At 42.6% G+C, this 13,536-nt stretch overlaps 1 protein-coding gene across 1 annotated transcript in view; it reads left to right on the top strand.

Moving 5' to 3' along the window:
- Positions 1-13,536, top strand: part of LOC140269490 (protein unc-13 homolog A-like) — a 30,733-nt gene that overhangs the window by 11,620 nt on the left and 5,577 nt on the right. Inside the window, exons 10-37 of the mRNA XM_072364611.1 lie at positions 216-1,298; positions 1,444-1,546; positions 2,738-2,781; positions 3,362-3,440; positions 3,982-3,987; positions 4,082-4,156; positions 4,268-4,487; positions 5,142-5,369; positions 5,602-5,743; positions 5,973-6,142; positions 6,286-6,401; positions 6,776-6,939; positions 7,145-7,298; positions 7,584-7,652; positions 7,770-7,859; positions 8,179-8,313; positions 8,460-8,587; positions 9,044-9,129; positions 9,270-9,396; positions 9,486-9,582; positions 10,632-10,775; positions 10,853-10,930; positions 11,410-11,487; positions 11,569-11,657; positions 11,775-11,918; positions 12,465-12,588; positions 13,138-13,194; positions 13,320-13,400. Of these exons, the coding sequence (XP_072220712.1) occupies positions 216-1,298; positions 1,444-1,546; positions 2,738-2,781; positions 3,362-3,440; positions 3,982-3,987; positions 4,082-4,156; positions 4,268-4,487; positions 5,142-5,369; positions 5,602-5,743; positions 5,973-6,142; positions 6,286-6,401; positions 6,776-6,939; positions 7,145-7,298; positions 7,584-7,652; positions 7,770-7,859; positions 8,179-8,313; positions 8,460-8,587; positions 9,044-9,129; positions 9,270-9,396; positions 9,486-9,582; positions 10,632-10,775; positions 10,853-10,930; positions 11,410-11,487; positions 11,569-11,657; positions 11,775-11,918; positions 12,465-12,588; positions 13,138-13,194; positions 13,320-13,400 (4,111 nt within the window). The remainder of the gene's footprint in view (positions 1-215; positions 1,299-1,443; positions 1,547-2,737; positions 2,782-3,361; positions 3,441-3,981; positions 3,988-4,081; positions 4,157-4,267; positions 4,488-5,141; positions 5,370-5,601; positions 5,744-5,972; positions 6,143-6,285; positions 6,402-6,775; positions 6,940-7,144; positions 7,299-7,583; positions 7,653-7,769; positions 7,860-8,178; positions 8,314-8,459; positions 8,588-9,043; positions 9,130-9,269; positions 9,397-9,485; positions 9,583-10,631; positions 10,776-10,852; positions 10,931-11,409; positions 11,488-11,568; positions 11,658-11,774; positions 11,919-12,464; positions 12,589-13,137; positions 13,195-13,319; positions 13,401-13,536) is intronic.

The following is a 13,536-nucleotide window of genomic DNA, read 5'->3' as shown; positions in this document are numbered from 1 at the left end:
TATTTCCACTGCTTTTCATTGATTAGCCATCAGCATTATTCCTGGCTGCTCCCAAGACATGCAGAAAAGGTGTTTAGAGGGGCTGTCCAGTGGAGTACAGGCAGGTCATACAGGAGTACAGGCCATAAAGTGCTCAAACATTATAGTTGACGAAGGGATGGTAAGCTATTTATTTAATGTTGCATTGTAACGTTTGCCTCATCTCTTCTTTCCAGTCCCACTGGTAGCTATGCATCATCTGCAGAGCTCAGTCGGTGCAGCAGTCAGATGAGTGAGGAGGATTATGGTGGTGAGTACGGTGAAAGGGACCCTTACGATGAGAATGACTCATACCACTCATGCCACTCCTCAGTTAGCTACAGTAAAGGCTCTCCAGACTGGGATCCTGATGAGACCCAGGGGGCATACAGCGATGAGGGCGGCTACAGCAAAGATGGAGGAGAAGAGGTTGCTCTGTATGAGGGAGATGATGGAGGACTTTATGAGGGAGAGGAGGAGGGCCTCTATGAGGATGAGGAGATGATGTATGATGATGAGGATTTGTACAATTTAGATGGGCCTCTCAGTGAGGACATAGAGCCACCATTCACTCCTACCCCAACATCCACAGCCCCCCAGACGCTTGATGTACCCAGCTCCAGACCTCCTCTAGAAAAACAGTCCTCCCTACATCAACAGCAGCCTCCTGCTCAAACCCCTAACCAAACATCAAACCAGGCTCATCCCCCTGGCATGGCGTCAACAGCACAGCCCCCAACCGGTCAACAAACACCCCAACCACCAAAACAAGCCCAGCCACAGCCCGCCCCTTCTGCCACTTCCTTCTTCTCAATGGCCAAACCGCTAACAGCTGCAGTCACAGGCTTGGCTTCTACTTTCCTGTCTTCAGTTCCCACTGCCCAGCCTGCCCAGCCTCACCCTCCACCCTCAGCTGCACCTCAACAACACCAGTCTGCTACAGCCAACTCTGTCCCTCCATCCCACCCAGCTACCGTGGCAAACTCAGCCTCTCAGCCACCCTCCACTGCCACAGGCCCTCCAACCCAGCAGACCCCTTCCTCTGCATCACCTCACTCCCAGGGAAATGACCCCTCCACCACACAGACAGCTGCTCTTGAGGATGAAGCTCCCCAACTGGAGGAAGAACTGTGGTTAGAAGAGGATATGATGATAGAGAAAGAGGCCAGGACGCCCCCTGCTCAGCATGAGGAGAAGCTTCCTGCGGAACAGAAAGAAGAGCATTTTCAAGAGAGCAGACCACTGACGCCAGAAGAGCAAAAAGAGATGCCACCTGAGAGGTAGGAGTGAAGGTTGAAAGGGTATCAGATCGATAAAGTGAATCATCAACAAAAATAGACTAGAAAAGAATCAATAAGTCGCCGTTGCTAGACGTTCGTCAGCTGTAGACATTTCTTTGCAAAAGATTATATATTTTTCTTTTAGCTCACCAGTTATAGAGGAACCCAAAGAGCCAGTTGACCCAGCAGTGAGAGCTAAAGAGAACTGGCTGAGGCTCTACAACAAGGTCTTGGAGCAGCTGAGAGAGGTAAGTGTACCAGTCCTGCTTCTGGTACGTGCCCCAGCCTCCGTTCACATTCCAGTCCAGTCAGGGCCCAGAGCTGTAGGCCTGATTCAGCTCCACTCTATAATTCAAAACAAATACCTGAGTTGAAGAGACTCCAAAAGTGTCTACCAAGTCTTTGAAATATACATATATTGTGCATTATTGATGTGCAGACGGGGTACATACAGTATCTTCCTGAGTTCTATTTTGATAGTGTCTTTTGCAAGTCACCAGGAAGCAGACTTAATGTGTTCCATCTTGTATAATTGATACCTTCTGGTATTCTTAAAATAGGAGCACTTGTCAGACATCAAAGCCTTTATTTTGAGTTTGGATGAAGCAGCACACCATTGCTTGACAAAACTGCTTGATTTAGTTGGACGCATTCGGTTTTTGCTTGGTCAGTTTTCACTTGCACATTTTATTTATTCATTATCTTTGAATTCAGTTGTGCAAATAATTAATCACTTGCTTCGATGTTTATGTTGATGTATGTCACGTTGCGTTTTTTTTTTTTTTTTTTGGACATTTGGCTTCTTTTCCCTTTGTCTTTATTTATTTTTGTTTGTTTGTGCCGACCCACTTTGTTTTCTTTCCAGTTTCATGTCATTGCCATAGTGACACTCGCATGCACTTTGCTCGGCCATCATTGGAGCATGCAGACAGGTAGGTACAGTCTGAATGGTAGCTTGAGAGAAAGAAGGAGGTGGTTTGATATTCTTACTGTGTTTAAGACACTTTCACTTCATTCCTTCATCTTCATAATAGTTTGATCTCTTCTGTTGCAACTTGCAAGAAGCTGTCCCACAGCTTGTTTATTTGCTACAGTTCTTCTAGTGCTGGTTCTTCATGAAAATGTCTTCATTTAAATCTTAAGCAAATCCAGTTTTGCATGGCTACTTAAACAATTTACGCTTTTTGCAGTGAAATTAATTAGGGTAACATTATTTCATATTACTCTTATCTATTTCTAATGGTTTGTACAAATTGAACACTTTATAAGAGTTTTTACTGACCCATCTCTCTCTTTTCCACTGTTACAATAAATTCTTTAGATTCTAATGATGTAACTTTCTAGTGAACAGCCCTATTCATACAGTATTTAAGGGCTGGAAAGTGCAGACATAAGACGTTTCATTTAATCTTTTAACATTCCTCCTCTTTCTCTCCTAGGCTCGGGGAGAAACATCCAGTTCGCTGTGGTTTGGTAAAGGAGGGTGAGTTACTGTCCAGTCATTTCTTTATCTCTCAAATGAAAGATACTGTACACGTCACAAAGTAGCTCCGGCAAATTAAATTTAGTCTAAATGATCATAGCTCATTTGGGAAATTCCTCCACCGCTGCTTTATACTGAAAACGACCTTTAAGTCTGGGAAACCTCTGTTGTATTTCATTCTGATTCACAGGCTTCTTCAGCTTGTGGCATTAGGCCAGTGAACATTGAACAGCACTGGGCTGCCCTGACTTAGCTGGCAGGTCATTTGTAGATGAGGCAGATATAAGAGTGGTGCAGCGGGTGCTCACTGAAGAAAGGCTCAGTTAGCCAAATGAAAAACCAAGCAGCTATACCCAGGAGTGTGGATCGTCATGACGACTATTTGAGAAGTTCAGCCTGAGTAATTAAACTCTCCAGTTAAGTCCTTGAGAAGTCTGGCTTGGCTTTAGAAACAAGAATTGAAAATGAGTCAGCCCCACACTTCATCGTTAGATATTTTGGTGATATACATGTTTGATTAGCTATGAATAGTCACGAGCACATAAATGAATGTATGATGTATATACTGTGTTTTACTCAGAATGGGAGGTGCACTCTACAGTATCGACAGCATGCCTGACCTTCGCAAAAGGAAAGCCATTCCTCTGGTCAGAGATCTGGTGAGAAAGGCCATGAAAGCAAACGCACACAGAAATGTTAACCAAACCTGTGGAATAATTTTTGGATTAGATTTTATTGGCTCTCTACAATCAGGTCACTATCTCTGTGTCTTAAGGTTTGTTGTTAGTTTGTCTCTCCAAGTCTGCACATGTTTTTCAAATCTTGAATATAAAAATGAATATACTCCAACTACTAAACCACTCCCACAGCTGGTCACGAGGCACTAATGAATTCAGTGAATGAATTTACACCAACACATGCAGATGTTTATCTAAATGTTTTCATGAGGACATTTCATTGATAGTGCATTCCCTAAACCTGACCATAACCCTAACTCTAAAATCAAAGCTTTACTTGGTTAAGACCACAATTTGGTCCTCTTGTTTACAAAAAGGTTGCATCAGGTTTTGTTCTGATACAAATAAATAAACACACACACATATTATAAAGATTTGAAGGGCTTATTGGTTAAAATTGCTTTTTTTGCTTGTGTCTCCTTCAACTCTTCTCCTGTGCTTCACCATGGCTTGGCTTTATTAGGCGATGGTAAGTATTTATTAATCCCTCAACAAAATCAAATGGAACTAAAAAAACTTTAGATCAGACTGGTACACATTTCTATTTGCCTTCTTGTTTTCAGTCTTTGGTGCAGAACTCGCGTAAAGCTGGAATCACCTCCGCCATGGCCTCCACCACCCTTGGCAACGAGGAGCTGGTGGGTGTTTTTCTTCTTGCTGTTCTTCGTCACATTTCTCCTCAGCTTTTCGAAACTTTTCATAGCTGCTTGAATCAAACTTTACTGTTCTTTTCATCGTGACATTTGCAGAAGAGCCATGTTTATAAGAAGACCCTGCAGGCTTTGATCTACCCCATCTCCTCCACGACTCCGCACAACTTTGAGGTGTGGACAGCCACCACCCCCACTTATTGTTACGAATGTGAGGGACTCCTGTGGGGTATCGCACGCCAAGGCATGCGCTGCTCTGAGTGTGGCGTCAAATGCCACGACAAGTGCCAGGATCTGCTCAATGCCGACTGTCTGCAGAGTAAGAGCGTGCTGCTTTTTGCACAAATGCACATATTAAACACACTCCTCTTCACTTACGTGCACATGCACCCTGTCCTCCACACAAACTATTTAGCTCTTTCTGTGTATCCTTTTGCCCAATTGACATCCCATTATTCTTCTCCTCTATCAACTCTCACATTCTCCTCCCTCTTCCTTTCCAATTTATCTCCTGAGTAATGTGCTGTCACACCCCTGCCTCTTTTTTTTTCTCCCTCTCTTCCTCCCACAGGCTTTGCATCCACACTGCTCAGTCTAATTCTGCTCCACAAGGGGTTGCTTATTTAGCTGCCATTCTGATTTGAGGGGCAGTTCATGTGATGCATAATTAATCTATTTCATGTGTCGTAAGAGTATGAGATCGTGTTTACCCAGAACATGCCACTATTTAGAGCTACTCTATAATTAGATCAGTAGTTGAGTGGGATAGTTAGAAGGCTTGGGTTTGACAAGTGGCCAAAAACTGTCAAAGATTTTCAGTTTTGATCTGTGCTGCCATGGATTGGTGCTCACTTTTTGATTGATGGATTACAGGGAAGCCTGGGTTAATATTCTGGACTGTTGAGCCTTGATTACCTCTACATTTCTGATACCAACCATTCCTTCTGTATTCCTCATTTAATCTCATTCTCAGGAGCTGCAGAGAAGAGCTCCAAGCATGGGGCAGAAGATCGGACCCAGAACATCATCATGGTCCTAAAGGACCGCATGAAGATCAGAGAGAGGAACAAGCCAGAGATATTTGAGCTGATCCAGGAAGTGTTTGCTCTTGACAAAACAACACATGCCACACACATGAAGCAGATCAAGCAGAGTGTGCTCGATGGGACTTCAAAATGGTCAGCAAAGATCAGCATCACAGGTAACTTGAATTTTTTTTCTTGTAATTCCTTATTAGTGTCAAACTTTTTTTTTTTTTTGTCTTTTTCAAGAGACGTTGTGTTGTTGTAGAGTTGTTCTTTTGTCATGGCGGACTTGATTAAAGTATGTAACTGAAGTATAAAAGAAATGATGTATTCTAGATTTTTAAAGACAATCAGACCTCTGCCACATTCTTTGTATGAATATCTCTTTGTCTGTTATCTCTTCTTCAGTGGCATGTGCCCAGGGCCTTCAGGCTAAAGACAAAACTGGCTCCAGTGACCCTTATGTAACGGTTCAAGTTGGGAAGACAAAGAAGAGGACCAAGACCATTTACGGCAACCTCAACCCTGTCTGGGAGGAAAACTTTCACTTGTGAGTGTGGCGGAAAGTAGGCCACGAATTGTGGCGGTTTTAACTGCTGACATGTCATAAAAAACTTTCATCTCAAAAGCTCTATTTTAGTACGTCCCGTTTTTTTAGTTTGGATCTCTAGAAATTCATGCAGAACTTAGCATAATCCTTTGATTCCTTTCACTATCGTCTTGTGTTCCTCTGTATTCTATTTATGTTTTCTGACTATTTCTGTCTCCGCCTCATCCAGTGAATGTCACAACTCCTCTGACCGCATCAAGGTTCGCGTGTGGGACGAGGACGACGACATCAAGTCTCGCGTGAAACAAAGGTTCAAACGTGAGAGTGATGACTTCCTGGGTCAAACCATCATCGAAGTGCGCACTCTGAGTGGAGAGATGGACGTTTGGTACAACCTGGGTGAGTTTTGTGAGATAAGGCAAAAACGCGAGGGAGAATTTGAGAGTCACACAGACACAATAGCCTAAGAGACAGAAGTCTGTAGTGTAGAAAGAGCAGATGCCATTCAAGTAAGGTGTGAATGTCTGACTTTTATGTTACAGACAAGAGAACAGATAAGTCTGCTGTGTCCGGAGCCATCCGGATGCACATAAGTGTGGAGATCAAGGGAGAGGAGACGGTGGCTCCATACCATGTGCAGTACACCTGTCTGCATGAGGTCAGTCTGATCGAACAAATGTTTTTATGATTACTTGCACTTAGGTTTTAAATGAAACTTCAAACTTGCAAGAGCAACCTATTTCCCTAAGTTAAGTAGTTCTGGTCAGTCTTACTCAGTTTCACATTTCCACCGTCTGTTATTTTGTGAATTCTTTTTTCTGTCTTCAAACATTGAAATTGAAATTATTGAGAAAATGGACCCGAATTGACATAGGGTTCATTTAACTTAGTCTAGACACAGATGTGAGCCCATGTTTTTCCTTAATTAATCCATATTCCATTACCTTTTTATCTAGATGTTCTTTATGACCTGAAAGTGTTCTATATTCTATATGTTAAGACACTGATGCGCACGTACCTGTCTGTGTGTAGCATCTGTTCCAGTATACCACTGAGGAGCAAAACAGTGGTGTAGTAAAGATTCCTGATGCTAAAGGAGACGATGCTTGGAAAGTTTACTTTGAGGAGACTGCCCAGGAGATCGTGGATGAGTTTGCCATGAGATACGGAGTGGAGTCCATCTACCAGGCCATGACGTCAGTACCTCAAACTATACACAGAATGTCAGACTTTGAGATTGTAGAGATGACACAAATCCTAAGATAAAAGCATTGTTAATTTTCCTGTTGCTCTCGAATAGCCTCATAAATCCCACTGTTAAATACTTACTGTACATTTGAATATTCATGAACATGGGCACGAGATTGATTGAATTGTCTCATTGTCTATTCAATCCAACAGCCATTTTGCCTGCTTGTCGTCAAAGTACATGTGCCCAGGAGTGCCAGCTGTGATGAGTACCCTGCTTGCCAACATTAATGCTTACTACGCCCACACCACCGAGTCCTCTAACAACGTTTCTGCCTCGGACAGATTTGCTGCATCAAACTTTGGCGTGAGTTGCTGAAATATTACTACAAGAGGAATTATGAGAGCATTTAAAACTGCTATACTTCAGCAGATGATGTAGCACTTAAAAACTTCTCAGAAATGACTTGACTTAATATCCTGGGAGTGTACACAATAGATTAGTGTCTCTTGCTTACTTTATGAAATGTCAAATGAGTCGATCATCATCAGACCCATAGTGGGTTTGACTTGTCAGGTGGCACTAACTAATCTTGTCAGTTCCATTGTGTTTTGACTGGCCTACTCTGTGTTTATATGTTTTTCTGTGTAGAAGGAGAGGTTTGTCAAGCTACTGGATCAGCTGCACAACTCCCTGAGGATTGACCTGTCAATGTATCGGGTACTTACTGCTCATTCAAATTTACATTGTCTGGACTACTTTTCTTATGAAGTTAACAGTGTGTTTTGTTTGGCTCACCGCTGTTGCAGTTTCTTATGGTTTTCTGTGTTTTTTTAGAACAACTTTCCTGCCAGCAGTCCGGAAAGACTACAAGACCTCAAGTCTACTGTTGACCTGCTGACCAGCATCACATTCTTTAGGATGAAGGTGTGAATTAATATCAGAAGGATTTTTTCCCCCTTTTTCTTTTCTCCAAACTATTCATGTTAAAGTTCTCAGTATTTCTCTTTTTCTGAAGCCTGAAGCACAAATTTATAAAAAAGATTAGCACCATCCTACTCAAACTGAAGTCATTAGCATGACACTGTGTGTGTGTGAGGTGTTTATGTGAGTGTTGGTATGATTTTTGCAGCTCATTGAGTCTCTGGTTCCCACTGAGATAACCCCCTGCTGAGACACTGCGTGTCAGACAAATACTTTAAAGTGTTTTCGATTCAGCCATACGCTGTGTGCTGTCTGTGTTCAGGTCCAGGAGCTGCAGAGTCCCCCCAGGGCGAGCCAGGTGGTGAAGGACTGTGTAAAAGCGTGTCTCAACTCCACATATGAGTACATTTTCAACAACTGCCACGATCTCTACAACAGGGAATATCAGACAGACCCTGTGAGTTAACATGCATGAAATGTGTATGTGCCAATACAGCTTTCCCACTATTTTGAGCACATGCTATGCCCCCACCGCGCTACAATGAAAAAAAAATCTTGATTTATGCAGCTTTTCGAATACAAATCCAACGTCTCTTTTTCTAGTCAAAAGCAGTTCCTCCTGATGAGCAGGGTCCCAGCGTCAAAAACCTGGACTTCTGGTCAAAGCTCATCACCCTTATTGTTTCCATCATAGAAGAGGATAAGAACTCATACACCCCTTGTCTTAATCAGTGAGTATGTGCTCGTAACATTGCTCCAAGGTCTGGAGGAAATGTTTAAGAGTTAGTTTAGGAGAGGCTTGATAACAGCTATGTGGAATTTATGGAAAGCAGTGCATGGCAATGGGATATGAAGTAGGTGGGAGGCAGTATCAAGTGGCCTTTTAGCCTTTTAAAATTGAAAATAAATAGGAATTATACGTGTGGGGGGGTAATTTGTGAATATTTAATTAAATATTTCTGATAATGAATTTAATTGGGCCCATGGGCTTTGTTTTGGGAAACAATGAGGACAACAGCATCTTGCCAACTTAGTTTTTTTTCTCAAGAGTGTTTTTATTTCTGTGGCTGCTGGAAACATGCAGAGGAAGTGCTGATGGAGTTGTATAAAAATGAACCTCTGTTAAATAATACAGTACCATTACTGGATATTTAATCCTCTGTCTGTGTCTGTGATGTCTGTCACAGGTTTCCCCAAGAACTCAATGTGGGTAAGATCAGCGCTGAAGTCATGTGGAACATGTTTGCTCAAGATATGAAATACGCCATGGAGGGTAAGTTTGTCTGTGTGTGTGTGTGTATTGCTGGCATTGTGAGATCCGAGGGATAAATGTTTGTGTTGTTATTATGTGGAGAAAGACGGGGAGTTTAGAGTGGGACTCTCCTCATATCATTCTTTCTCTTTGATATGCAGAACATGAGAAGCAAAGGCTGTGTAAGAGTGCAGACTATATGAATTTGCACTTTAAGGTGAAGTGGCTCTATAATGAGTACTGCAAGGAACTGGCTACTTTCCAGAAACATGTACCTGAATATCCAGCGTGAGTATTTTCTGTGTAGCTGCACACCTTTCCTGACGACTGTGGCACAAAGATTTATCTTGCCCTTTCTCGTTCTTTGTCGTTCACAGCTGGTTTGAGCCATTTGTCATCATGTGGTTGGATGAGAATGAGGAAGTGTCCAGAGATTTTCTTCATGGAGCCCTAGAGAGGGACAAGAAAGACGGGGTATCTGTTTTCCTGTGCAGTCTTAGTTTGAATTACGCCATTTCATTACTGTGTTTTTAGGCATTGTTGTCAGATAATAGCAACATATGTGTCATACATTTCTTAAAGTATTGAAGTGTAAATACTGCATTAGACTACTTACAAACATCAAGGGTCAGGAGATGCTATTTCTGCAAATTTCTGGTCTGAATTCTTCTTTAAAAATAGTTTGACCAAAAAAAAACAAAAAAAAAACAGTCATGTAAGGGTGAAGTGTAAGTAAGATTCAACAACTGAAGTCTGCTGAAACAGCAAAGAAATACATTGTAAAAGTTTAAATGTGATCTTCAGCCTGTACTCCCGCCCCCCCCTGCACACACACACACACACACACACACACTCAGTTCCTAAAAGTATTGGTGCAATCTTTATGCTAATTAATGTCTGCGACTCAGCACGTTCCAAGCTGTAAAGAGCAGGTTGAAGAACTCAAGACAATCGATAAGGACTTGATACCAAAGGCATGTGGAAGAAAGAAAAAAAAACTTCACTGTAATAGAACAGATGCTACAGCACAAGTCGATGTAATCACACACACACATACCACGCTGCGTCTCACATCCCCTGTCTCGCTCACACCTAGATAGCCACACAGCAGGAAAGTCGATACAAAGCAGCTGAAGACTCTCCCAGCTCATATGTCAGGGTCCCTTTGGGTCCAATTACTGTCGCCCGAGGCAGCTTCTGCTTTCCCGTGTCAGCGAAACAACGGTCCCCTGGCTCAGTCGCACACCGTAACACAATTAAACTCTGAGCTAATGGCCGGCTTGCTAATGAGGACTCTTTTCCCTATCATAACCCTCTGATTACCTCCATCCTTCCAGTCCAAACAGTTTAAGAGGACCCACCTCGCAAGTCTCAGGCAGCTGCTCAGGGGTCAGTTTTGTAGTTCCTCTCATGGGTGGTGGCCCTTAGTGGAATCAAACGCCACGCGTTCAGTGTCACATCGCCACGTTGTAGCACCAGCACCTCAGAGCACCCTTAAATTTTTCCCTCTTCTCGGTCTCCAGTTCCAGGTCACGTCGGAGCACGCTTTGTTCTCGTGCTCCGTGGTGGACGTGTTCTCTCAGCTCAATCAGAGCTTTGAAATCATCCGCAAGCTGGAGTGTCCCGACCCTCAGATTGTTGGCCACTACATGAAGAGATTCGCCAAGGTGACTTTCACCTCCTTGTGATCTCACAGAATCTCATGAATGATCTCATTCGAATGTAACACCTTTCTTTCTCGTAGACTATCGGTAACGTCCTGCTGTCTTACGCTGACATCATAGCCAAGGACTTTCCAAATCATGTCAAGAAAGAGAAAGTGGTAGGTGGCTAATTTTGTCATTTTTATTTCATGTTCTTTCTATCATGTATCAGAGTTTCGGCACAACAAGATAATTGATGGGAATTCGTGTGATTTTAAACTGCATTTTAAGACGTTTACTGTGTTTGTGGTCGAGTTGATTAATTTCAACACAATAAAATACTCTTCAGTGTAGTGGCTGAGCCCAGGGTGCAGCCTTCACAGTGAGTTAGAGCTGTGTAATTAGCTGAAAGTGGTAAGCGCTTGTAGAAAAATAGGCTGCTCCCCTGTAGAGACCAGCACCCCCCAGTGGAGCAGTAATTACTGAAGACTCCAGCTTCCCCTGCCCTGCATCACCAGGAGGGATTTCACCAAAGACACAAAAAAAGACAGAAAGAAAAACGTGAAGGGACCAGACCTTGGTTGATCACAATAAAAGGTTGGGAGCAGATGTGCTAAAAACACAGTGTGTGTGATGATTTTTCTCTTTCTCTTCTCAGCCATGTATCATTATAAATAACATCCAGCAGCTCAGAGTTCAGCTGGAGAAGATGTTTGAGGCCATGGGAGGCAAAGATGTGAGTTTCCATTCCATTTTCTTTTTCATTTTGATATCCCAATATGACGCATCTGTTGTACTCATCACATCTTTCCTCCAGCTCAATGTGGAGGCCAGTGACTTCCTGAAAGAGCTCCAGAACAAACTGAACAGCGTCATGGACGACCTCAGCCGCATTTTTGCTGTCAGGTGGGCGTTTCTCTCTGATCTGCCCGAAAACGGCCACAGGCAGTTTTTCCAGCTAATTTCAAAGTCTGTTCTCATGATTTATTTTTATTTTTTTCTGTGACTTGTGCACTGTTACAGTTTCCAGCCCCAGATTGAGGATAACGTACGGCAAATGGGGGACATCCTTGCCCAGGTGAAAGGTCAGACTGTGCCGGCCAATGGCAGCGTAGTGCAGGAGGCTGACAATGTCTTGCAACCCATCATGGACTTCCTGGACAGCAAGTGAGTATGCAGATGGGTCAGTGTAGCACTAGGGCTCTTTTACTCTAGAGCCATGCTGTTCCTGTACTGTATTTAAGTGAGAAGTTTGGCATTGTCTTGTTGAAATAATTAAGACGTTCCCTGAAAAAAGATGTGAACTGGATGGCAGGATAAAACCTGCATATATTGTTCAGCATTAATGATGCTTGCACAGATGTGCAAGTTTCTGCACATTTCTGATTGGATTTTGAAATGTGAGCCCATAACAAGTTGGATCACAGCAACTAGCTGTAGTTTTTCAGCCGTATTGGATTCTGTGAATCTTGTGAATCTATTTAATTCACCAGTCTTTTGTTTTCTCTGTCCCAGCTTTCTTTGACAATGCTGTTGGTGTCAAATCAATTTTTTCCAAAGCCTTTTTTGCTTTGTTTTTTTTTTTCATTTTTATTAATTTTTTTTATATTTAAATATATTGTCTTTGTACAAAATAGCATCTCAGCTGTATTGGTAAGTGAGTTGCAAATTAAATGACTGTTTGGTGAGGGATTGTTTGTTTTTGGGTTGTAGCTTGTCACTGTTTGCTAAGATCTGTGAGAAGACAGTCCTGAAAAGAGTGCTGAAGGAACTGTGGAAACTGGTGATGAACACAATGGAAAAAACAATTGTGCTTCCGACACTCACAGACCAGACGGTATGTCATTAAAAACTTTTTATACCTCTGAAATTCAATGTTTTCTTCACTTCTGTATTAAATTGTTATTGTATATTAACCCATCTGTACTGCCATTTCCCCATTCTTGCCCCCCCCCCATCCTAAGGTTATTGTAAGTATGTGTGTGTAGCCATTAAAAGCATGAAGAAACACTTTATTTGTAACAGGAATCCAAATATCACCCCTGTAGCCTTTGTCACTTCTTCTCCGTGGATACGGTGCTTCAAAACCTGACTTTAGTAGCACCAACATGCACCAGAATCAGCATTGCTAGCCCTGCAATACTTTGTGACACTATTAAAGCACTTAAACCTTGGTCCTCCCCCTCCTCAGACAAAGCTTGTTTACTCGACCTGGTTGAAAGTTATGTTCCCTCAAGTCAGTCCATAAATGTATGAACTGTTAAGCGTTACTCTTCCCCATCACCCACCTCTCACCTTGTAAATCTTCTTCACATGCATCTCTCAAACACTGCTCCTTGTTTCTCTTCACGCTGGACTCACCTGTCTGCTTGTGTCTCTTTGACAGGGAACTCAGATGATCTTCAATGCAGCTAAGGACCTGGGTCAGCTTTCCAAGCTCAAGGTGATGAAAACAGATGGCAGCAAAGACTACAAAATGCCTATGGAGGGAATTTGTACTAAAACTTAGATTTGAACATATAGACAGCTGAGGTTTAGGTTGACACCTCTGTATGCTCTGTCCTGCAGGAGCACATGGGCCGAGAGGAGGCCAAGGCTCTGACTCCTAAACAGTGTGCAGTCATAGAGCTCGCACTGGATACTATTAAGGTATGAAATGTGTTTCGTTCTGTTTTGAATACTACTGTGTTTGCTAGCTTTAACTGTGATTTAATGCCTACCCGAAGTGAAATCTAAATTTGAACACACGCGTACACAGTTTTTTTGTTTCGTACGTGACAAACTT

This window comes from Leuresthes tenuis, unplaced genomic scaffold (genome assembly GCF_036924035.1).
Source record: "Leuresthes tenuis unplaced genomic scaffold, fLeuTen1.0.hap1 SCAF_14, whole genome shotgun sequence".
NCBI classification, from domain to species: Eukaryota; Metazoa; Chordata; class Actinopteri; order Atheriniformes; family Atherinopsidae; genus Leuresthes; species Leuresthes tenuis.
This window is presented reverse-complemented; position numbering and strand designations above follow the sequence as displayed.